The 24,899-nt window shown below is 40.5% G+C and overlaps 1 protein-coding gene across 3 annotated transcripts in view; it reads left to right on the top strand.

The window, feature by feature from the left end:
- Positions 1–1,236: 1,236 nt before the first annotated feature.
- The window catches only part of LOC108710512, a 29,677-nt gene continuing 6,014 nt past the window's right edge, over positions 1,237–24,899 (top strand). Inside the window, exons 1-11 of one of the 3 annotated variants that reach the window (XM_041587396.1) lie at positions 1,239–1,670; positions 3,930–3,968; positions 6,149–6,216; positions 9,153–9,254; positions 9,540–9,641; positions 13,018–13,128; positions 15,795–15,896; positions 16,598–16,634; positions 17,146–17,339; positions 20,171–20,210; positions 22,417–22,604. In XM_041587396.1, coding sequence (XP_041443330.1) covers positions 1,614–1,670; positions 3,930–3,968; positions 6,149–6,216; positions 9,153–9,254; positions 9,540–9,641; positions 13,018–13,128; positions 15,795–15,896; positions 16,598–16,634; positions 17,146–17,339; positions 20,171–20,210; positions 22,417–22,604 — 1,040 coding nt within the window. In that variant the 5' untranslated portion in view covers positions 1,239–1,613. Of the gene's footprint in view, positions 1,671–3,929; positions 3,969–6,148; positions 6,217–9,152; positions 9,255–9,539; positions 9,642–13,017; positions 13,129–15,794; positions 15,897–16,594; positions 16,635–17,145; positions 17,340–20,170; positions 20,211–22,416; positions 22,605–24,899 lie in introns of all 3 variants that reach the window. The other 2 variants (XM_041587395.1, XM_041587397.1) reach the window with 2 other exon arrangements.

Below are 24,899 nucleotides of genomic sequence, written 5' to 3'. Positions count from 1 at the left end.
GTGAGGTACTGAGGAGTCAGTGTCACAGTGAGGGAGATATTAGGGTCCCCCCTCAGAGGTGAGGTACTGAGGAGTCAGTGTCACAGTGAGGGAGATATTAGGGTCCCCTCAGAGGTGAGGTACTGAGGAGTCAGTGTCACAGTGAGGGAGATATTAGGGTCCCCTCAGAGGTGAGGTACTGAGGAGTCAGTGTCACAGTGAGGGAGATATTAGGGTCCCCTCCCCCTCAGAGGTGAGGTACTGAGGAGTCAGTGTCACAGTGAGGGAGATATTAGGGTCCCCTCCCCCTCAGAGGTGAGGTACTGAGGAGTCAGTGTCACAGTGAGGGAGATATTAGGGTCCCCTCCCCCTCAGAGTTGAGGTACTGAGGAGTCAGTGTCACAGTGAGGGAGATATTAGGGTCCCCTCCCCCTCATAGGTGAGGTACTGAGGAGTCAGTGTCACAGTGAGGGAGATATTAGGGTCCCCCCTCAGAGGTGAGGTACTGAGGAGTCAGTGTCACAGTGAGGGAGATATTAGGGTCCCCTCAGAGGTGAGGTACTGAGGAGTCAGTGTCACAGTGAGGGAGATATTAGGGTCCCCTCAGAGGTGAGGTACTGAGGAGTCAGTGTCACAGTGAGGGAGATATTAGGGTCCCCTCAGAGGTGAGGTACTGAGGAGTCAGTGTCACAGTGAGGGAGATATTAGGGTCCCCTCAGAGGTGAGGTACTGAGGAGTCAGTGTCACAGTGAGGGAGATATTAGGGTCCCCTCAGAGGTGAGGTACTGAGGAGTCAGTGTCACAGTGAGGGAGATATTAGGGTCCCCTCAGAGGTGAGGTACTGAGGAGTCAGTGTCACAGTGAGGGAGATATCAGGGTCCCCCCTCAGAGGTGAGGTACTGAAGAGTCAGTGTCACAGTGAGGGAGATATTAGGGTCCCCCCTCAGAGGTGAGGTACTGAGGAGTCAGTGTCACAGTGAGGGAGATATTAGGGTCCCCTCCCCCTCAGAGGTGAGGTACTGAGGAGTCAGTGTCACAGTGAGGGAGATATTAGGGTCCCCCCTCAAAGTTGAGGTACTGAGGAGTCAGTGTCACAGTAAGGGAGATATTAGGGTCCCCCCTCAGAGGTGAGGTACTGAGGAGTCAGTGTCACAGTGAGGGAGATATTAGGGCCCCCCCCTCAGAGGTGAGGTACTGAGGAGTCAGTGTCACAGTGAGGGAGATATTAGGGTCCCCTCCCCCTCAGAGGTGAGGTACTGAGGCGTCAGTGTCACAGTGAGGGAGATATTAGGGTCCCCTCATAGGTGAGGTACTGAGGAGTCAGTGTCACAGTGAGGGAGATATTAGGGTCCCCTCAGAGGTGAGGTACTGAGGAGTCAGTGTCACAGTGAGGGAGATATTAGGGTCCCCTCAGAGGTGAGGTACTGAGGAGTCAGTGTCACAGTGAGGGAGATATTCGAGGGGACACTGCCTGTATAGGGGATGGGGATAGAGTTGTTATTTTGTACTTTGTTTATTGCTATTAGCAACAGACATTCCAGGGCTCGGGTTTCATGTTCAGTATCACTTCCTGGTCTGGACTGAGGCCCTGACTTTTAGTCATTTACAGGAAGTGCTCACTTGTACATCAGCCTATGGGCCACATAATATTCTCCCCAGAACAAGACAAGGCGTTTATAGCTTTCCTGCAGGTTTGGATTTCGGTGTTCCACATAGGAAATCCTTCTTAACTTCTTCCTTATGAAGGGAATCTATTGAGCATAAATCCACCATCTTTTCCTCCTGTAAATAATTAGATCCATAGTAATACTGACTGAGGACATTGTTTATGTGGATCAGATGAGTGCACTTGTACCACTGCTTGTGATCTGATTCAGACTGAGTGCAAGCAGTAGGGCACAGCATTGTAAATAATATAATCAATTCAGGGTCTGACTGCGCCGGCAGGACACCAGGTAGGGTTGCCACCCGGCCGGTATTTTACCGGCCTAGCCGGTAAAACACCTGCCAAGGCCAGGGCCGGTATTACAAATTTACCAGCAATGTAGCTGCCGATAAATTTGTATTAACCTTAAAATAGGGTTGCCACCTTTTTTAAAAAAAAAAAATACCGGCCAGTGGTGGGGGCGAATAATAAAGGGGCGGACCGTGACGCAAAATGGGGCGGAGCCGGCAGTCAGTGACGTAAAAAGGGGCAGAGCCACAGGGTAGCGCCACAAAAGGGCCGGGGCCACATCGCAGAAGCCGAAGGAAATGTAAGTTTTTACTGGAGGGCAAGGGCTTTTGTAAAGGGTATTACAAATTACCGGCAGCAACATTGCCGGTAAATTTGTAATACCGGCCCTGGCCTTGGCAGGTGTTTTACCGGCTAGGCCGGTAAAATACCGGCTGGGTGGCAACCCTACCTTAAAAAGACCCCCTCGGCCCGCCCCCAATCCCCTGTAAATTTAGCTTTTTCCTCCGTTTTTGTCCTGGCCGTGCCGTGGCCCCGCCCTTTTACGGCACAACCCGCCCCATTTGACATCACACCCCGCCCATTTTTGTACCCGCCCCCCACCAGCCGGTAAAAAAGTTAGCAAAAGGTGGCAACCCTAACACCAAGAAAAAACCCGGTGGGCCCCGATCCTCACCAGCTCTGCCCCAGGCCGTAGATCTCTATAGGACGGCGGAGATATAATGGATGCAGGAGCATCAGGGGCCCCATGGAGGGTGCGGGTAGTGCAGCAGGGGCCCAATGAGGGGTATTGGAGCCCCTGGTCTATACTTTTTATGTACATTGTGGGACTGAGGTCATACCTCCCAACATTTTGGAAGTAAAAAGAGGGACAAAAATTTTTTTCCCGCACATAGCGCAGCAATTTTTTTGACCACACCCCTTTCTGTGGCCACACCCCCTAATTAACATGTTTGTTTTACAAAATTTGGCAGATTATGAAAGTTTGAAAATATTTCTCCTTATCTAAACTGTGTTTTTGTGCCTCAAAATTGTTACAAAGTATCTTATTTGCACCTGTTAGCTGTTCTGGGCTCTCTGCTAAAAGCCAATTAAGTGAGAAACTGTGTTTCTTTTTCTGGCTGTTCAGTGCATAGAAAAGAGGGACTTTCCAGTACAAATGAGGGACTGCAGGTTGAGCTGTCAAAAGAGGGACTGTCCCTCCGAAAAAGGGACAGTTGGGAGGTATGCTGAGGTGTATCGGGCCCTCCAAGCCTACCATATCAGGGGCCCCAGTTGTAAGCTTCTCCAGCTTACTTTTATTTCTCATTGCAACCAGTAAGCGGTCAGGGAAGAGTGCCTGCAGTCTATGGCAGGGGGCAGAGCCAATTGGGTTTTTTTGTGGTGTCTCACCGGTCCCGTCTGACACTGTTTGGGGCATATTTATCACGGGTCAAATTTCGAATTTGAAAAACTTTGAAATTCGAATTCAAAAAGACCAACCAAAATTAAGTCAAAGGTTTGTTTTGTTTTTTTTGCCCGAATATTCACCTCGACCTTTGATAAATCGGCCCCGTTCATGTATGGCAATTTTCTCTAGCTTTACAAATTTTGTTTTTAACTATTAAACCTTAATCCAAATCTAATGTGTTTGAGTTTACAGAGATAGGAATGTTTGTTATATGCACCACTCTATTGTCTATTTCATTCTTTATCCATCAGTGTGCATCACATTTTTTTACATAAAGGGCATATTTATCAAAGGGTGAAAACAGATTTCCCTACAGTTTGCCAGAGGGAATTCAAATTTTCCAGCTCTATATTGATTTGAATAGGATTTAAGAGAATGTTTATCAAATAACAATAGTAGAGAAATGTTCCCGACTTAGTAAGTATTTTCTTAAAAATTCTGTGCAAGTGAATAGAGAGCTTGGGAGTTCCACTGAAGGGAGCTCTATATTCACCCTAAATCTATTTATGTTATATCTGATTTTTTTTCTCTTTTTACCTGCTCCAGGCAAAGATCATGCAACAGTTCCCATTTCATTTCAAGGAGGTAATGTAAACAAATATTTTTTTGGTGCATTACTATTTCTTTGTACCATAAAGGAACAGTTCAGTATAAATATAAAAACTGGGTAAATAGACAGACTGTGCAAAATAAAAAATGTATCTAAAATCGTCAGTTAGCCAAAAATGTAAGGTATAAAGGCTGGAGTGACTGGATGTGTAACATAATAGCCAGAACACTACTTCCTGCTTTGCAGCTTTCTTGGTTTCCACTGATTACCAGGCAGTAGCCAATCAGAGACTTAAGGGGGAAGGGTCACATGGGACATAAATGTTGCGTTTGAATCTGAGCTGAATGCTGAGGATCAATTACAAACTCACTGAACAATTATGTCCCATGTGACTCCCCTTATAGTCACTGATTAACTCAGCGTTATAGAGCTGAAAAGCAGGAAGTAGTGTTCTGGCTATTATGTTACACATCCACTCACTCCAGCCTTTATACATGACATATTTGGCTAACTAACTATATTAGAAACATTTCTTATTTTGCACAGACTATTTATTTACCCAGTTTTTATTTTTATACTGAACTTTTCCTTTAAGACAATGTCAGCGTTTCACCTTGCCTAGGGGCAGAAAAAAGAATTTTTAGCTAGTTATGTGTATGGCTTTATATGATATTTAAAGGGGTTGTTCACCTTTGAGTTAACGTTTAATACTTAGTGATACAGGTATAGGATCCATTATCTGGAAACCCATTATCCAGAAAACTCTGAATTACAGAAAGGTAATTTTATCCAAATAATCCAAAATTTGAAAACTGATTTCCTTTTTCTGTGCAATAATAAAACAGTAACTTGTACTTGATCCCAACTAAGATATAATTAATCCTTATTGGAAGCAAAACCAGCCTATTGGGTTTATTTCATGTTTATATGATATTCTAGTAGACTTAAAGGGATGGTTCAAATTAAACGTAACTTTTAATATGTTATAGAATGGCCAATTCTAAGCACCTTTTCAATTGGTCTTCATTATTTATTTTTTTAATTATTTGCCTTTTTCTTCTGACTCAGACAGCTTTCAAATGGGCATCGCTGACCCCTTCTAAAAACCAAATGCTCTGTAAGGCTACAAATGTTTTGTTATTGCTAATGTTTATTATTCATCTTTGTAATCTGGCCTCTCCTATTTATATTCCTGACTCTTTTTGATTTTTTGTTTATTTTGTGCCCCTGAGGAAGACCCTTAAGGTCGAAACGCGTTGGGCTCACCTTTTTGTTTTCAATTATTTTTTGTATATTATTTTTGCTTATTTTTTTCTTCTTTTTTGCAATAAATGTATTTGCTTTTCAAATCGGGTGTGCTATCCATTACTTTTAATGTTCTTATTCAAATCAATGCATGGTTGTTAGGGGAATTTGGACCCTAGCTACTAGATTGCTTGAAATGCAAATTGAAGAGCTGCTGAATAAAAAGCTAAATAACTCAAAAATCTTAAATAATAAAAAATGAAAACCAATAGCAAATTGTCTCAGAATATCACTCTCTACATCATACTAAGTTATCTTCTTAAAGGTGAACAACCCATTTAAGGTATGAAGATCCAAATTATGGAAAGATCCAGAAAACGCTGGGCCCCAAGCATTCTTGATAATGGGTCCCATACCTGTATTACGAGAAAATTTGGTTTTCATTTTTGATTATTTGTGAAGTCTGAGTGTCTTAGCATTTCATTAGGATCCAAATTCCCCTAGCAACCATGCATTGATTTGAATAAGAGACTGAAATATGAATAGGAGAGGCCTGAATAGAAAGATGAGGAATAGAAAAGTAGCAACAACAATACATTTGTACTTATAGATGGGGTCAGTGACCCCAGTGACCCAATTTGAAAGTGGGAAAGAGTCATATGTAGAGATCTATCTATCTATCTATCTATCTATCTATCTATCTATCTATCTATCTATCTATATAAACAAGGGAAAGTTGTGCTCACCACTATTTTTTAAAACCATTAGGCGGGGGTGCAATGAGGGTGTGACTACAAAATACATATAGTCAACTACAAGAGGTCCTCTGCACTCAACCCATTATCAATATATTTAAATATATTGATAATGGGTTGAGTGCAGAGGACCTCTTGTAGTTGACTATATCTATATATATATATATAATATACGGTATATGCAATTCATGATATTGTTTTTTTTTATTTTCTAGGAGACCTTTACATTGACATTAAAAATGAGAGAAGAGGACAAGAGTGTAAATCACACATTATTTTCTCTGTAAGTATTTAGATAAGTGACTGCACAGTTAGACACTTTCATTTGTTTTAAATATTATATACAATATGGGGGATATTTATCAACGTCTGAATGCCAAAAACTCGAAAAATTCAAGGTTTTTTACTACTGAATCCAAATTTTTAGTGGAAAAAAACCTAGAATTTTTCATGATTTATTAAATCCCGAGACTGCAAAAAGTTCAAATCTCAGACCTGACAAGGTTCTATATAAGTCAAAGGGAGAGGTCCCTGTCCTATTTTGATGTTTCTGTGGTCCGCGCTGGAATTAGCCCTGGAAATCTGATTATTTCTGACTTTTCGGGCAAAAATCGCACAATTCGGGAAAAATCATGAAAAAATCAGACAATATGATTTTTTGGGGTTTTCTTTCACAAACCAATTAATTTGTTCTTTTTTAAAAATAAACAAGGTAAAATCATGGATTCTAGTTTGGTCGGCCTTTTTAATTTAAAAACTCAGACTTTGATAAATAACCCCCTATATATTTTATTTTTACATTTTCTATCTGCCTGCTCCTGCATCTTGTGCTTGACCTTTACTCTTGGATAACGCTATAGGAGCTTACATTGGTACTGCCTTTGCCAGGATCACTAGGTTGGGCAATATATCATCAATGGAAAGGGACTGTTTGCCAATTATGATAATAGAAACTATTCATTATACAGAAGGGGAAAGATTTAATATTCCAATAGTTTACAGTCATCATTTTGGACCATTAGATGGTGCTATCACTTTATACTGTCACTTCTTTTGGCAAGGCAAGTAATATTATGGTTTTCATGATACACTGCAGTATTAATATTGCCTGACCAACAAAGGTCTTATTATATGGGGCTTTATCATATCAAGTCATAAATGATTATAACAGTGAGGCCCTCATATGTACACAAGCTTTACATTTCATTTTGCAAACCAGATTTATGAACAGAAGATTTTGAGAACTTTTGTGTCACTAAAATACATTTAGGAAATAAATACAAGGATAAAAAACAACGGCGCTCAATCAATAGGGGAATATGCTGTGCAACGTTTGATAACACAAGCCCTACTAACAATTAGAAGGAAGCCTTGGCCTCCAGATAACAGGGTGTAATGTAGGTAAATATGCTTTAGAGCAGTAACCTATAGCAACCAATCAGCAATCACTTCACTGCAGACAGAATGATTACAACAAATATTTGCTTGGTTGCTATGGGTTACTTCCTAGGCACAAACTGAAAGTGCTTCTTTAAAGGAGCAATATACCCCATGTTCAACATGAAAAATAGGGCTTGGTCTGAACATTCTTTTGCCTGTTATTTTTATCATGAAAATCCATTGTTTTAGGTAATCAAGGCAAACAGGGTAATTAGTCCATGTTTGGTCCTTATGTGGGGATTTTGGGCTCACCTTTTCTCATAAGCCTGAACTGTCAGTGCAGACATAAGGGTTGGGGTTGTCTTTATTCACCACTGGAAAAAGGATAGAAAATACTGATGACTCCTGTATAAATCAGATGGCTCCACCTAACACCCACCATTTGTCTGGAAAGCTCAGATGGTAAGAAGGTAGAAAGAAGACTCTGAGACATAAGGCAGAGAAGAAAGCGGTTAAAGATCCCTATCTCATACTTAATCAATCTGGTTGGGACTTTCTCCAGATGGGTGGGTACAACCCAAGGTTGTGAAACACATTGTGAACAATCACTGTGCTACAGCAGTCTTTCACATGCTCTGCCCCACGTGTATGTTTTGAGGTAGCCAAGGACCAAAACCTGAGTCTTAGATGTGACTCAACCCTTTATGAAATCCACCCCAGTAGATATACTGCAGGACACACTAGGCTAGGAAGGTTCTTCACATTCTATGGCAGTGATCCCCAACCAGTAGCTTGTGAGTAACATGTGGCTCCCCAACCCCTAGAATGTTGCTCCCAGTGGCCTCAAAGCAGGGGCTTATTTTTAAGATCCAGGCTTGGAGGCAAGTTTTGGTTGCATAAAACCAGCTGTACTGCCATACAGATTCTCCTGTAGGCTGCCAGTCCACATAGGGGCTAACAAATTGCCAATCACAGCCCTTATTTGGCACTTGTTTCATACTTGTGTTGCTCCCCAACTCTTTTTACATCTGAATGTTGCTCACGGGTGAAAAAGGTTGGGGACCCCTGTTCTATGGTATACCCTTGTCGTGGACTGTTTGCATGCCTGGGTTTGGCCCACAGGACTAGATCTGTGAACAAAACTGTGAATCTTGGCCAGCGTTAGTCACTTCGCCCTTTAGTAAATCTGCCCCATTGACTCTACTATATTTTTTTTACATGGTTTGGCAATGTCAAAAAAAAAAGTTTTGTGAATGGGTTATCAGGCCAAAAAATGCATTCTTTCATTATTGAACTCACCTCTTTCTGATTCTGAACCAGATGGATGACCTAGAATGGACATTAGTTATTTGCCTGGCTATCTATGCCAAAAAACATTACTCTAAAATGAAAAACTGAGAATGGAAAACTATAATTATCAGAAATATCCATTATATCAAATTCATATATTAACCTCCCCACAACTCCAATAAATATTCAACAGTTTCAAAGTTTTATCTGGTTGTTTGAATTCGCACTGTATCCTAATTTCATCAATGCTTTATAGTCTATATTATACTATACAGTAGTGGGGGTGGAAATTGAATTTACTCTGGGGGGGGTTAAGTCCCTTTTAAGGAGCAAGAGTGGTATTTTGGGTGCAATAGCTTCACAATTAAGACTTACCCAGCAGTTTTAAAAATGCTGATATAGTAAATGTATTATGAGACTTCTAAGAAGAAAAGATATTACACATTGTAAGGCTACACATGTTCCTTATTTAAACACATAATGCAAAATGTGAATCCTTAATGCAGACCTCCATGCACTAACTGTACCCATTGCTCTTTTTCTCTACAGAGATCCCTGTATAAAAGAAACGTATCTGAATGACTCGGCTTTCACTTGCCCAGAGCCACATTACAGGCCAACATTCTTGGACCAACCAAGCGAGATCCCCAGGTAAAAAAGGCCATTAAACATGTTTTGTTTGTAAGGACGACTTTACTCTTCTATTCATTTCCATTTTCTGTACGTCTTCAATATGTGAAGTGTATATTGCTTACTAACCCAGAGCCACTCATTGTGGGACTACACGTGTATCCTTGCATATCCATGTTCCTTATTTATACACAATACAAAATATGTTAGAAGAAATATTAATCAAAACATTTACAGCATACTTAAAGAATCTTTAATGCAGACTTACATTCTCTAATTGTACTCCATTGCCATGTTTCTCTACAGACAGCCTTGTATAAAAGAAACCTATCTATATGATTCAACTGTCATTCGCCCACAACCACATTACAGGCCAATACTGTTGGACCAACCTAGCGAGAACCCGAGGTAAAGAAGGTTATTTTAACCTTTTTTATAGTAAGGGAAAACGGGGAGGGTGGAAATTTTGTTGGGGCGATTGATATTAGCAAGGAACACACATTGTATTTACACAAGTCACAAGCTGGTAGCAGTATTGATGCAAGAACCTAACTTGTAAAATGGGAGAGCTGGAGGCATTCCCAAAACATGGCAGAATGAGTCAAATGGCTGGGCGTAAATATAGAAGACTATATACTTTTTTTTCAGCGGGACAGGGAAATAGAAAAGCAAGACGGTTATGTCTGTTTGTAAAGCAGAATTTAAAAGGCAATATAAAGAAAGAAGCAAAGGTGAAAAATGGTGGAAAATGAGGGCACTGAAACCTTATGAGTTGAATTTTTGTATAGATTGTAGAAAGTCCAGCAAATTCATTGCAGGGCTAAAGACCCCCATAGGTTAGGGAAGAGTGGCCAGATGGAAGACACCTTTGCATACTTATGTTCTGGAGAATGGCATTATGAGCAGTAGTCAGCATGATAGGCCCAGTCAGACAAATGTGATTGCTTTTAAGTACAATTTAGACAGTGGGGATGTAGAAGTTGGACAGTGGAGGTGCAGTAGATGAGATCTATAAGGATCTCTTTAAAGGAGAAGGAATATCATTTACTACTTAGGGGTGCCAAAAGTTAGGCACCCTCAATCGACTACTTTTACTTACCTGACACCCTGGGCCAGTGCTCCTATCAGTAGAAAACCGCACCGACGCTGGGTTCTTCTAGTGAGTACCATGGAGCGTTCCTCTTCCTTTTCAGTAGACCGAAAAGCAGAACTTTAACTTATTTCGCTCTACTGTGCCCTGGGAAATTTAAAAGACGAAGAAGCAGGAAGAGTATCGATCTGTGGTGTTCGCTAGTAGAACACTGGGTTGGTGAAGTTTTTTGCTGATAGGAGCACCGGCCCAGAGTGTCAGGTAAGTCAAAGTAGTCACTTGGGAGTGCCTAACTTTTGGAACCTCAAATGTGAAAATGTCTTCTCCTTTAAAGCATTTCATACAGTTCTGCATAAATCACTACTTTCTAGTGTGTTGGTATTAGTAATGTTGTGTGCATATGGATAGGAAACTGGCTACAGGATCGGGTACAGAGGGGGGGTTAATGGGACATTCTCTACTTGGAGTAAGGTTCTTAGTGGGGTCCCTCAGGGCTCGGTATTGGCTCCACTTTTATTTAACTTGTTCATTAATGACTTAGGGGAGGGTGTTGTAAGTAATGTATCAGTGTTTGCAGATGACACAAAACTATCAGCCCAATTAATTCCATCCAGGATGTGGCACTTGCAACAGGATCTTGACTAACTGGCAATCTGGGCAGCTAAGTGGCAAATGAGATTCAATGTTGATAAATGTAAAGTCCTGCACCTGGGATGTAACAATATCCACTTATACCCTTAATGGGACTGCACTAGGCAAATCCATAATGGAGACGGAGCTTGGAGTCCTTGTAGATAATAAACTTGTCTGTAGCAAGCAATGCCAGTCAGCAACATCAAGGGCAAATAAGGGCTTGAGTTGTATTAAATGGGGGCAGAGAGTCACGGGAGGAGGGGGTCCCACTGTATAGAGCACTGGTAAGGCCCATCTAGAATATGCCCTACAGTTTTGGTCTCCAGTCATTGGGATATTAATGAATTAGATAGAGAGTCCTAAGAGGGACAATTAGGGGTATGGAAAATCATAGATATGATGAAAGACTGGCCTAATTGGGGTCGTTTATGCTGAAGAAGAGGCCCTTTATGGGGGGGGTAAGATAATGATGTATAAATATATAAGGCGACAATACAATAAACTGACGCTTTTTTTACCACTAGGTATTTCCACCAGACACGAGGGAGGAGCCACCCTAATATTCTTATATTCTTTAAGGGTATTTTACAGTGAGACCTGGGAAGTGGTGGAATTTTCTCCTCTAATCAGCTGTATTGGCAGACACATTAGATTAGTATTAGTATTAGATTAGTACAAGAATGGGTTACATGCCCCTTTAGCAAGTGATGAAATAAGGGCCTACTGAAAATAGCTTTTAATACAAAGTTGTTCAACTGGTCCCATTTCATTTCATCTTGGAATCAGGAAGGATGTTTTTCCCCAATTTAAGAGGCTTCAGGTGGGTTTTTTTTGTTGCCTTCCTTTGGATCAACTAGCAGTTGAGGGCAGGGGGGACATTTTATCAAAATCTGTGATCAAAAACAAAATAATAAAAAATCGTAGTACGATCGTACGATCTTAAAAATCCTTCGACTTCGAATGTCAGACTATCCTATTCGATGGTCAAATTTCGAAGTTTTTTTCACTTCGAAATTCGACCCTTGATGAATCTGCCCCATACTGTTAGTGAATAATGGGCTTACACAAGATCAATTAAGAACCTTGTTCTTGTTTGTGCTCACACGGGGTGGATTTTGGAGGAAAAATGCATACTTTTGTGTATCACCAAAATGTACCCCATGTCTGCAAAAAATTAGGGGGGGATTTATGTCCCCTTCAAGGAGCAAGAATTGTATTTGGGCGCACTAGGTTTTCTAGGTACTTTAAAGGAATACTGCCATGATTTTTATGGTGTAGTTTTTATTCCTAAATGACACTGCAAATAATTCATGCTGCCATATAAAATCTCATTGCTACCCTAACAAGTGTATTTTTTAGTTGTAATATTGGTGTGTAGGTGCATCTCAAGTCATTTTGCCTGGTCATGTGCTTTCAGAAAGAGCCAACACTTTAGGATGGAACTGCTTTCTGGCAGCCTGTTGTTTCTCCTACTCAATGTAACTGAATGTGACTCAGTGGGACCTGGATTTTACTATTATTGAGTGTTGTTCTTAGATCTACCAGGCAGCTGTTATCTTGTGTTAGGGAGCTGCTATCTGGTTACCTTCCCATTGTTCTGTTGTTAGGCTGCTGTGGAGGAAAGGGATGGGGGTGATATCACTCCAACTTGCAGTACAGCAGTAAAGAGTGACTGAAGTTTATCAGAGCACAAGTCACATGACTAGGGGCAACTGGGAAACTGACAATATGTCTAGCCCCATGTCAGATTTCAAAATTAAATGTAAAAATATCTGTTTGCTCTTTTGAAAAATGGATTTCAGTGCAGAATTCTGCTGGAGCAGCACTATTAACTGAGGCATGTTTTCCCATGACAGTATCCCTTTAACAACTATAACAGGCCTAGCAAAAAAAATGCCAATATTGAAAATGTATTGTGAGACAGCTAAGAACATGAGATATCACACATTGTAAGACACATGTGTATCATAGCGTGTCCATGTTCCTCAATACAAAATATATTAGAATAAATATACTTTACAACATGCTCTAATTGTACCGTGTTGCCTTGATTCGCTACAGACACCCCCGTGAATCATATTTCCAGTCACCTCTTCTGTATGACTCGACTTTCAGTCCCCCAGAAGCACATTCCAGGCCAACGTTGTGGGGCCAAACTAGTGAGAACCCAAGGTAAGCAAGGCCATTTCACCCTGTTCTTTAGAAGGACTTTACTATCCTGTTACTTCTTGTCTCTGTGTGTCTTTACTATGACTGTTTTATATGTGATATTCGTTGTTTTCTAACCCAAAGCCACAAATCATGAATATGCTTTGATCAGTCTAGTGCAGCAAGGATAATAAGCATAATAATAATAATAATGAAGGTCATGCACAGTCATTTAAGAACCATTCATCAGTGCACACATGAAGTGGAGGGAAAAACTCATACTTTTGTGTTTTAGCACCAATATATGCAAACGTTTGTGGGGGATTTATGTCCCTTTTAAGATTTTTATTTGGGGTACATTAGGTTTTTTAAGTATCTTCAGAATATGTAGAAAATGTATTCTGAGGCTACATATACATCACACATTGTAAGATGTATCATAGCATATTCATGTTCCTCATTTATACACAATACAAAATATTACATATTTAAATAAATCAAAATGTTTACTTAAAGGAAACCTTTACCCCCCCAGTGTATATCATATTAAGTGGCCTTTTAAAGAATCTTACCAAACTGAAATATATGTATATATTAATAAATACTGCTCTTTTACATCTCTTACTGTGAGCCATAATTTTGTGATGGTCTGTGTGCCTCAGAGATCCCCTGACCAGAAATACTGCAGCTCTCACTGTAACAGGAAGAGATCACCTGACCAGAAATACTACAACTCTAACTGTAACAGGAAGAGATCACCTGACCAGAAATACTGCAGCTCTCACTGTAACAGGAAGAGATCACCTGACCAGAAATACTGCAGCTCTAACTGTAACAGGAAGAGATCAGCTGACCAGAAATACTGCAGCTCTAACTGTAACAGGAAGAGATCACCTGACCAGAAATACTGCCGCTCTAACTGTAACAGGAAGAGATCACCTGACCAGAAATACTGCAGCTCTAACTGTAACAGGAAGAGATCACCTGACCAGAAATACTGCAGCTCTAACTGTAACAGGAAGAGATCACCGGACCAGAAATACTGCAGCTCTAACTGTAACAGGAAGAGATCACCTGACCAGAAATACTGCAACTCTAACTGTAACAGGAAGAGATCACCTGACCAGAAATACTGCAGCTCTAACTGTAACAGGAAGAGATCACCTGACCAGAAATACTGCAGCTCTAACTGTAACAGGAAGAGATCACCTGACCAGAAATACTGCAGCTCTAACTGTAACAGGAAGAGATCACATGACCAGAAATTAGGGTTGCCACCTTTACTGAAAAAAATAACCGGCCAGTGGGGGGGCGGGTACAAAAAGGAGGCGGTCCAGGATGCAAAATGGGGTGGAGCAACATCGTGGCGATGTCAAGAACACTGCAAAAAAGGTAAGTTCTGCGTGAATTGGGGGCAGGCCGAGGGCTTTTTTTTTAAAGGGTATCACAAATTACTGGCAACTGCATTGCCAGTAAATTTGTAATACCGGCCCTGGCCTTGGCAGGTGTTTTACCGGCTAGGCCGATAAAATACCGGCCGGGTGGCAACCCTACCAGAAATACTGCAGCTCTAACTGTAACAGGAAGAGATCACCTGACCAGAAATACTGCAGCTCTAACTGTAACAGGAAGAAGTGTGGGAGCAAAAGAGAGAACTTTGCCCAGTAATTGACTCATTTGACCTAACATGTATGAGTGCCTTTGGCTTGTTTGTGTGCACTGTGAATCATATGATCCCAGAGGGTGGCCCTTAAAACTCAAAGGAGAACTAAACTCCCCAATAATAAAAGCCCCTACATACTACCCCTCTCCCTGCTTCCCCCCTGCATAGTTGATTACCCCTGAAAGTGCCCCTACCACAGTACTCACATATCAGTGCAGAGAAACTCAGTGGAGCTCTCTTCTGGCTCTTTGGTATTCTTCAGGTCCTCTCCCTTTGCCAATTTCCGGCACTTTTGGTGCATGCCAAAATACGGCGGTCACTCAAGAAAGAATACCGAAGAGCTGGAAGATGGCTCCCATGAACTCCGCTGCTCTTACTCTGCACTGATTTGTAAGTACAGGTATGGGATCTGTTATCCAGAAAACATTATCCAGAAAGCTCTGAATTACCGAAAGGCTATCTCGCATAGACTCCATTATAATCAAATAATACAGATTTTTTTCTGTGTAATAATAAAACAGTTGCTTGTACTTGATCCCAACTAAGATATAATTAATCCTTTTTGGAGGCAAAACCAGCCTAGTGGCTTTATTTCATGTTTATATGGTTTTCTAGTAGACTTAAGGTCTAAAGATCCAAATTACAGAAAGATCCCTTATCTGGACAACCTCAGGTCCCAACCATTCTGGATAACAGGTCCCATACCTGTACTGTGTTAGCATCACTTTCAGGGGTAATCAACCTTGCGGGGGGGGGGGAAGCAGGTAAGGAGATTATCTAGGGTAGTAGGTAGGGGCTTTTCTTATTGGGGGTTTAGTTCTCCTTTAAAATGGCATTTTTGTATTTAGGATTACCCAGTGACACTGCTAGAAAAGTATATATTTATAAAAATGGCTTATATACATAAAGCAAGATTTTACATATGGGCTGTTATATTTTTATAGAGACCTACATTGTATGGAGGTATAGTTTTCCTTTAATGAATCCTTAATGCAAAACAGCACCCCATTGGCATGTTTATTTACAGACAGCCCTTTATAAGAGAAACGTATCTGCATGACTCAGGTCTCGCTTGCCCACAGCCACGTTACAGGCCAACACTGTGGGACCAACCTAACAAGAACCCAAGGTAAAGAAGCCAATGTCACCTTTATGTTCCGTTAGTACAACTTTGTTATTTGTGCAGCTCTCAACAATAAACACATTTGTAAAGCAGCATTATAAGACTGTATTAAAGGAGAAGGAAAGCTACCACAATAGGATTAACCACAATAGTGCCAGCTATAACACTATATTTATTCTGCAGAATGCTTTACTATACCTGAGTAAACAGTTCTAGAAGCTCTCTCTGTTTGTTTAGGATAGCAGCTGCCATATTAGCTTGGTGTGACATCACTTCCTGTCTGAGTCTCACCCTGTCTCACTCATAGCTCTGGGCTCAGGTTACAGCAGGGAGGGGAGGAGGGAGGGGGGAAAGGGAGAGAGGAACAAACTGAGCATGCTCAAGCCCTAGCCCTGGAGGTTTCAGCTGAAAACAGGAAGTCTGATACAGAAGCCCATGAGTACACAATAGAAGGAAAGAAATGTGCTGTTTCTTTAGACAGAGGACTCAGAGCAGCATTACTTTGAGGGTTTACTGGTGTATTTACAGTATACAGACCTTTCTGATAAAGCTTACTTACTTTTAGCCTTTCCTTCTCCTTTAAGTCTTTCTTTTGAATTGTTTTCACTGCCCTCTTACAGTCAGCTGCCCACCTTTCTTCTACATTTGTCAATGCTTCAACTCTCTCATTTTCCTGCAATGATAACTGTCATTCTCTGTTTTAGTAGTCTTTTCATGAAACCACAACTGGACATCTCAGGCATGGTATGTTTAAAGGAAAACAAACAAACATCATTAGAGATTGTGGTTCTTAAACCTGCATAGCTGTACAGTGAGGGATACTTTCATATTCTAATTATGGATATCCCTAGATCAATGGGTTGGATGGTGTTTAGCAAGTGAGGGAATACAGAGTTATGGGAGATAGCTCATAGTACAAGTTGATCCAGGGACTGGTCCCATTCCCATTTTGAAGTCAGGCAGAAATATTTCCCCCTCTGAGGCAAATTGGAGAGACTTCGGATGGGTTTTTAGCCTTCAATTTTTTTATAGATTTTAAATTGGAGACATTATCGTAGGTCCAACTACAGAGTGTGGGAAATGGAGAGAGAGAGAGAGAGTACTTGTATAGAAATGAGATCGTTCTAGTGAATGCAATTTAGCAGATACTGTATCAGTCAGATAAAGAAAAGCAAAATGTAAATAGAGAAGTAGATGATTGTATTTTTTGGATATATTGTCCCTTTGATACTCTTTTTGATTCCTTATCCTGTAGAAATGCAGTGACACTGTGTACAGAACAAGCCCTGTTTGGGCTGATCCATCAACCACAGGGATACACAACTTGCCTGTCCTCAGTGAGGTGTTTGGAACAAAGAAGAAGAAGAAAACCAAACATAACAATAAAAGAGCGGATGCTGTTACTCGCCATATAGAGGATATTAAAAGGAGGCAGAACAAGATAGACAAGTCAGTTCAACCTTTCTTCTCTCTCTATATATATTCTGCTCTTTACTGAATACGCAGCAAACTATACAGGTATGAGACCTGTTATCCAGAATGCTTGGGACCTGAGGTTTTCTGGATAAGGGAATGAGTAAACTTTCTCTTTCACCCTTTGATAAATAAGCCTTTAAAAATCCCATAGAAATAAATGGAAAGAGGCGATATTTCCCGCTAGCAGACTGTGGTTGTCTCTAACTTCACTCTTTGATAAATATACCCCCATGTCCCTACTCTGGGCAGTAGTACACCGAGGATTCTGATCCTTACTCAGTCTCCTTGTGGAGCTCAGGCTGCTTAGCTAACTAGTACTTCTCCTATCTATCACACCTAGGGGCACATTTACTTATGTGCAGATTTTCTCTTTGAAAGTCGTCGCTATACTTAGTGCAACTACGTCAGACATTATACAAATACATGAATTCATAAAAATGCACAATTACATCTCGGCAAGAGAACATTGGCGTACATTCGTCAGCAAGGATTCATTGCCACGAAGATTTTCTCTGCGTTACTTTCTTCCTAGCAAAACTTTGCTGACTTATTCAGGCTTACATCAATTTAAATTCAGTGGGTATATAAAGGACATATATATATGTATTAGTGATGCTGGTGAAATTGCTGGAAGTGGCCACTTCTTATTAAAAATGTCGAAGGAAACAAAGTAAAGACAGAATTCCTGTATTGTCCGAGGTCTAAAACAAATGTGTCATGAGTTTCAAATGTTAAGGGTCAGGGCACACAGGCAGATTCGGGGAGATTTGACGCCCAGCTACAAATCTCCTCTTCTTCGGGGCGACTAATCTTCCCGAACTGCCTCCCACCGGCTAGAATCGCCGGCGGGATGGCACTCCGATCACCGTTTTTTGGGCGACCAATCTCCCCGAATCTGACCCTAAATGTTGTAAATAAGATATTTTTTTAACAGTTGCAACTTGTAAACATAATTCCACTTTAAGTATGAAAAACCGCCAGCGCTTTGATTTTTGCTTATGGCTTTTTTTGCAATACAGGATATGATGTCATAATAATGTTGAGGATGTAGCTTCATTGTATTAATTTGCCTGGCAAAATAGATTTCAGTAAAAATTTTCACACTTTGATAAACTAGCGGATTTACGATCATTTTTCTGAGCGAAAATTTGCCTGGTGGTACATTGCGAAAGTCGACCAGCGACAAGGTAATTTCGCTAGCGAAGTGTGTTGGTCGTCTTTTAGTAAATAGGTAATGTCATTGCAAATTGTCATTTTAGCAAAAATTCTTCATAAAAACACGATCTGCTCTTTAGTAAATGTGCCCCCTAGTGAAATCTATATTCTAACACTTATGGGGTTATTTATCAAAGTCCGAATTTATCTCAATATTTTCTGCTACAAACTCCGATCAAATCAGCTTGGGTTTTTTGCGCTTATTTATTATTAAATTTTCCAGAAAATTTTGCTTTGCGGTGAAAAAAAAAATCAGATTTTCACGATTTTTACGGATTTTTTATCCGATTTTCACGATTTTTTTGAATTTTTCCCCCGAAAAACTTCTGGGTATTGCACGAAACCCAGCGCACATCAAAAAATCATTGGGACTGATTGCATTTGGAGTTTAGTAAATAACCCTCTTACTATGTAACCTAGGTTCCAATCTAGGTGGAAAATTCTCAGAAAGTTCCTGAACTGCCAGGGCCTTACTTTAACCGAGGAAGGAGAAACTACTTCCCAGCTATGCTTAGGACCCCTTTAGCTGTCTAGACTTTAGACTAGGACCCATTTAGCTGGCCAAAAGCTAGGGAACTGTCTAACTAAAGGGCAACTATTTAAAATGAGAGATGGCAATTGGTGTATGGATGGTGAGAAAAGACAGTGGGGGTCATTTATTAACAATTGGTAAATTTAACTTTTGGCAGCAACCCATGGCAACCAATGAAAATGTTGCATTCATTGTTCTACCTGCAGGTGGCTGAAAAACAACAGCCAATCACTGATTTGTTGCTATGGGTTACTGCCCTTGTGCAAAATTGCCCAGTGTTGATACATGAGCCCCAGTGAGGAGCAGAGGAGGAGAGAATTTATATGATTGTATGTTTTCCAGGACGACTCAAGTCTGTAAGTCTAGCAGGAGAACATTACTTTTTCTGACCATCTCCTGCAGCAAAAGTATATGTTCATATAATACACAAAAGCCATAAATTATATCCTCATAAACGGTGACTAGTGATGTCATCAGTTATAAACGGTGAGCAGTGATGTCATTTTTGTCACATGACTCACGAAAACTTATGTATTATAATAAATAAAGTACCTCTTGTTGTAAAATATGAGGATATTAGAAGTTCCTTGACCTGTATAAAAACATGGTCATGGAACTCCTTGGTGACTTACCGTATAACATCTTTATATTTTACAATAGGGGGTACTTTATTCACTATATACACAGTAGATTAATTAAACTTGACTCCGGCTAATATATTTTATAGCACAGTGGACTTCACTGTAAAACCAAAAGGCAAAGTAGAGTGCAAATGCTTCAGCAGTGCCAGTAAATAATATATATAACTATACCATGGCCCGACCAGAGTTGCAGGGGTTGAGACTGAAGAATTTGTTCAGCTATCAATAACAGATATTTATAAAATATGTTTATAAGAATATCCTAAATATTGCTGACACTGCCCTCTTACAATTGGCTGCCCACCTTTCTTCTTCGGTATCTGATATTTCGTTCCTGTGTTTTCTGTAAAATGACCGAATCCTGTTTGGAATTATTATTTTAGGTAATGTGGTAACTGTTATTCTCTTTATTTTAGTGTTGATTTCTTGAAGAACCAGTTGGACATTCCAGGCATGGTATGTTGAATAAAAACAGACAGGCAGCATAAGGAATTCGCTAATAAGGAATAAGGGTAATATACTGTAGATCATAGGACTCATTTACTTAAAGGAAAAGGAAAGGCTAAAAGTAAGTAAGATTTATCAGAAAGGTCTATATAAATATACCAGTAAACCCTCAAAGTAATGCTGCTCTGAGTCCTCTATCAAAAGAAACATCACATTTCTTTCCTTCTATTGTGTACTCATGGGCTTCTGTATCAGACTTCCTGTTTTCAGCTTAAACCTTCAGGGCTTGAGCATGCTCAGTTTGCTCCTCTTCCCTCCTCCCATCCCTGCTGTAATCTGAGTGAGACAGGGAGAGACTCAGGCAGGAAGTGATGTCACACCAAGCCAACATGGCAGCTGCTATCCTAAACAAACAGAGAGCTTCTAGAGCTGTTAACTTAGGTATGGTAAAGCATTCTACAGAATAAATAAGGTCTTATAGCTTGCACTATTGCGGCTAATCTATCCTGCAGTGACTTGCATTCACTTTCATTAGAGATAATTGCATCCAAATGTGCTCTTTACACTAACTTATAGTTACTTGCCGTCCCCCTGCCTCTGTCCCAAATTGGGCGCTGCTGCTGCGTCATTTGATGCAGGACCCTTAGATTTGCCTGTGTTGGCAAATCAGATGAAATTGTGGTAGATGCAGCGCAGTTACGCCAAGCAAATTGCCATGTTGTACCTGCAATGTCTCTAGAATTCTGGGGGAAAGTGTTGCATTGTGGGAAAAACACATGATAATTGCACTAGAGATTGCACATTTACTCTATGGTAGGTGAATGCTAAAGGTAAGTAAATGAGCCCCCTTGTATTCTAATAATAGAAATTCCTGTGTCATCTGACATAATAAAGAGCAATAACTAGTACCCACCTCTATGGCATTTAGTCCCCTTTGTGTGATGCACTCTAGGAGTGGAGGGCTGCTATTATGTTAGTGTGGGAGGGATAACTGGAGTAGCTCCATCAGGTGGTCTCCCTTACTGCAGTGGTTTTAAAACTGGCCGGAACAGTGGCTGGGGATCTCAGCCTAAAGGCCAATTAAACTAACATTTTGGGAGAATTCATATTGCTGCCATATATACTGTACTCCTCAATACCTAGCCTGACAGTCCGTAAGGGAGATAGATGTCCCAACAGTTAAATGCTATTCTAGATATACTTAGCCTTCCAAGATGAAACTGCCAATGAAATCTTCTCTGCTCTATACTATCTTCTAGCCCTGCTCCTACCTAATGTTCTGAATGCAGACCCTTCTTCATCCATGAGGGAGAACCAAGAAATATTCTAGATATACTTGTAATTATGACTGAAAGACCATTACAACACATGTGTTTGTTGCAATGTTATTACCTAAGGGGGTCCTGGACCAAATGCTGGACCTCAAATGTGGACTTCAACCCAGAAAGTACAACTCCTAACCTTGTTCGGGGCAGTACTTGTACTTTCTGGGTTGAAGTCCACATTTGAGGTCCAGCATTTGGTCCAGGACCCCCTTAGGTAATAACATTGCAACAAACACATGTGTTGTAATGGTCTAGAATATCTCTTGGTTCTCCCTTATGGATGAAGGAGGGTCTGCGTTCAGAAAATTAGGTAGGAGCAGGGCTAGAAGATAGTATAGAGCAGAGAAGATTTCATTGGCAGTTTCATCTTGGAAGGCTATTGTTTAATGGTATGGCATATTGAGAATACTGAAATCTAGGGATGCCCCGAACCCTCCAGTCCAGTATTTAAAGTCAACTTAACGGATTTGGGTGAATACCAAAACGAATCCTTGAAGCCGCGGAAATAGCCGACATGCACACTTCACATGTTGCAGATTTATATAGGATTCAGATTTGGTTTGGCCAGGCTTTTGGATTCGGCCAAACGCAAATCCTTCTTAAAAAGGAACGAATTTGGCCAAATGCAAATCCTGCTTCAAAAGGCTCCGAATCTGCCAACTTGCAGACCAAATCTGGGTTTTGGTGCATCCCTACTGAATTTATTGTGGCACCTGCCTGGATCTGTTCTTCTTCAAAAATTGTAAGAAATAGAAGAGGAGCAGGTACTCAGAAATGACTGTTTGGCAGAGTAAATAATACCAGTCAGATAAAGAAATCAAAATTAATGGAGAAGCAGAATAGATTTCATATTGTCCCATTAATGCTGCTCTTTGTTTTTCATCCACCAGATATCTAGTAAAACTGTATACAGAACACCTCCTGTTTGGGCTGCCCCATCTTCTACAGGTCTAGGGCCAACTCCTGATGAGCCTTTTGGAGAGAATAAAGGAAGGAAGAAATACTGTGATTTTAAAAGAGTGAATCCTGTATTTCATCATCTAGATGAGCAGAAAAGGAATCAGAGCAAGTTAGACAAGTCAGTTAGGTTTTATGTTTCACCCATAGTCTTTCTCTCTACTATAGCATCTATACTGTATATGATAAATGCTCTTATTGAACACGTCATAGGTTGTGTATTTCATTACTATACCACTTGAGATGAGAGTGTTGCAGTACAATCCCCAGGGACATCCCCGAGTGGTTAATATTTTAATGAAATGCATATTGATAGTTCCTTGTATTGTCTTTCTGTGCATTGCTCAGAAAAGTAATGAACACTGCTGCGAGGCTCATACACCTCAGCAACTGCTCCTCCTCTGCCTCGCCATTCTGTCAATCCCTGCACTGGCTTCCGTTACCTTTCAGAATCAAATTCAAATTAATGACCCTGACATTCAAAGCACTTCATAACTCTGTCCCACCCTACATCTCTGAACTCATCTCTATATACTCACCCAACCGCTTACTACGCTCCTCTACTGACCTGCTCCTCAACTCTTCTCTCATTACCTCCTCACATGCTCACATTCAAGACTTTGCAAGGGCTGCACCCCTCCTCTGGAACTCTCTCCCACGGTCTGTCCCATTTTCTCCCAACCTTTCTGCTTTCAAGAAATCTCTGAAAACGCACTTCTTTCGAGAAGTCTCCCCTCACTCTGCTTAACTACCAAATGCAACACCACATACAACACCACATTTCTCACCCACTCCAACACCTTTGGGCAAATTCACTAAGATTCGTAGTTGCGCCAGCGTCCGGTTCGCTGCACTTAGCCAGGCGTATTTTTGCCAGTGCTACGCAAATTCACTAAAATCCAAAGTTGCGCTCAGGGGAAGCGTAAGGTTGTGAAGTTGCACTAGCGTTAATTCGCCAAGCAAAGCGAAGTTATGCTAGCGATGCTTAATTTGCATACGGCACCAAATTGAAGTTACAATGGAAGTATATGTAGCAACACTACACAAGCCTGGGAAACCTTCAAAACATCAAATAAAATGTTTATTTTGCCCTACACATGTGCCCACTGTATAGTTAAGGTGCCATGAGTTAGGAAATGTAGGGGGGAAGGAGGGGAGCCCCAAAAAAAATGTTGATCTTTTTCAGCCTATCACCCATAAAAAAAGAAAAAACGCCAGCGTTTTTTGGGACTTTGAAAAAATTTCAACTTTTTTTGAAGCAATCCCTATCTACTCTATTGCGCTTCACCTGGCCTGGAGAAGGTAGTCTAGCGTAAAAGGTAGCGTTCAGTACAATGCGCGTATCAGTGAATTTGCGTAGTTACGTCCGTTGTTAGTGAATCGGCGAATTAACGAAAATGCGCTACGCTAGTGAATTAATGCTAGCGTTAGGCGCTTCGTCCTTTAGTGAATTTGCCCCCTTGTGTATTACTCCCTTCCCTTTAGAGTGTAAGCTCTTTTGCATAGGACCTTCCTCACCTTTTGTACCGGTATTGATTGTGATGTATGTAACTCCATATGTTCTATGTATAGAATTCATGTGATTTAGTTTATTTACTTTACAGTGCTATGCAATATGTTGGCGCTATATAAATACATGTTACTAATAATAATTGCTCATCCCAAGAGGGTTGATAAAGAAAGGCACATAATAGGCACAGAACAGGGGATATAGTTCTACTATAGGGGTGCCAAGTTCAGGGGTAAAAAAAACTTTTTCCTTTAACCATTTTAGTGCCAGCAGAATTTTTTATTTCATTTGCACTCTTTTTTAGAATCTTTTGTGTTCACTCACTTTAGGGCAATTTCTGGGGGCAGGAAATTTTAGTTTACCTAGGAAAACTATACATTGTTTTTATTCAGTAGAACCTGAGATTTCATTTTTGAAACAAGTTTTAGAGCTCTAAATAACAGGGGGGGAAAAAAACTTTTGTGATGTATGAATTGATACCAAAAAAAAAACGTTTTTATTTTATTCACGAAAATCCAACTGATTTGGAAAGCCTCATGCCTCTCAAAAATGTCTTTAACAGTAAGTTTACTCCACAAACCATATGTTTTTGAGAAATAGAATCTAAAATGGTCAAATATGTCTTTCTACTCCTAATAACCAAATGTCAATGTTTTTGTGAACTTAGTTTTTATATAAATTTATGAAAGTTCTTAAACATCACCTCAAACCTTTCAATTTGCAACTTGGTATCTCCCACCAATCATTAGATACCAAGAAAAAAAACAAGCTAATTCTGAATGCCAGGGTTCCATCCTTGATGCCCGTTGTACATACAATCACCAAACCATTTGTGGCATATAGAGACCCCAGAACAAAATGAGTGAGTGCAAATTGTCATGGAGTTCACTTCAGCTACTGAAAAAT

This window comes from Xenopus laevis, chromosome 3L (genome assembly GCF_017654675.1).
Source record: "Xenopus laevis strain J_2021 chromosome 3L, Xenopus_laevis_v10.1, whole genome shotgun sequence".
NCBI lineage: Eukaryota > Metazoa > Chordata > Amphibia > Anura > Pipidae > Xenopus > Xenopus laevis.
Note: the sequence above shows the minus strand (reverse complement) of the source record. Positions and strands in the feature narration are given on the sequence as shown.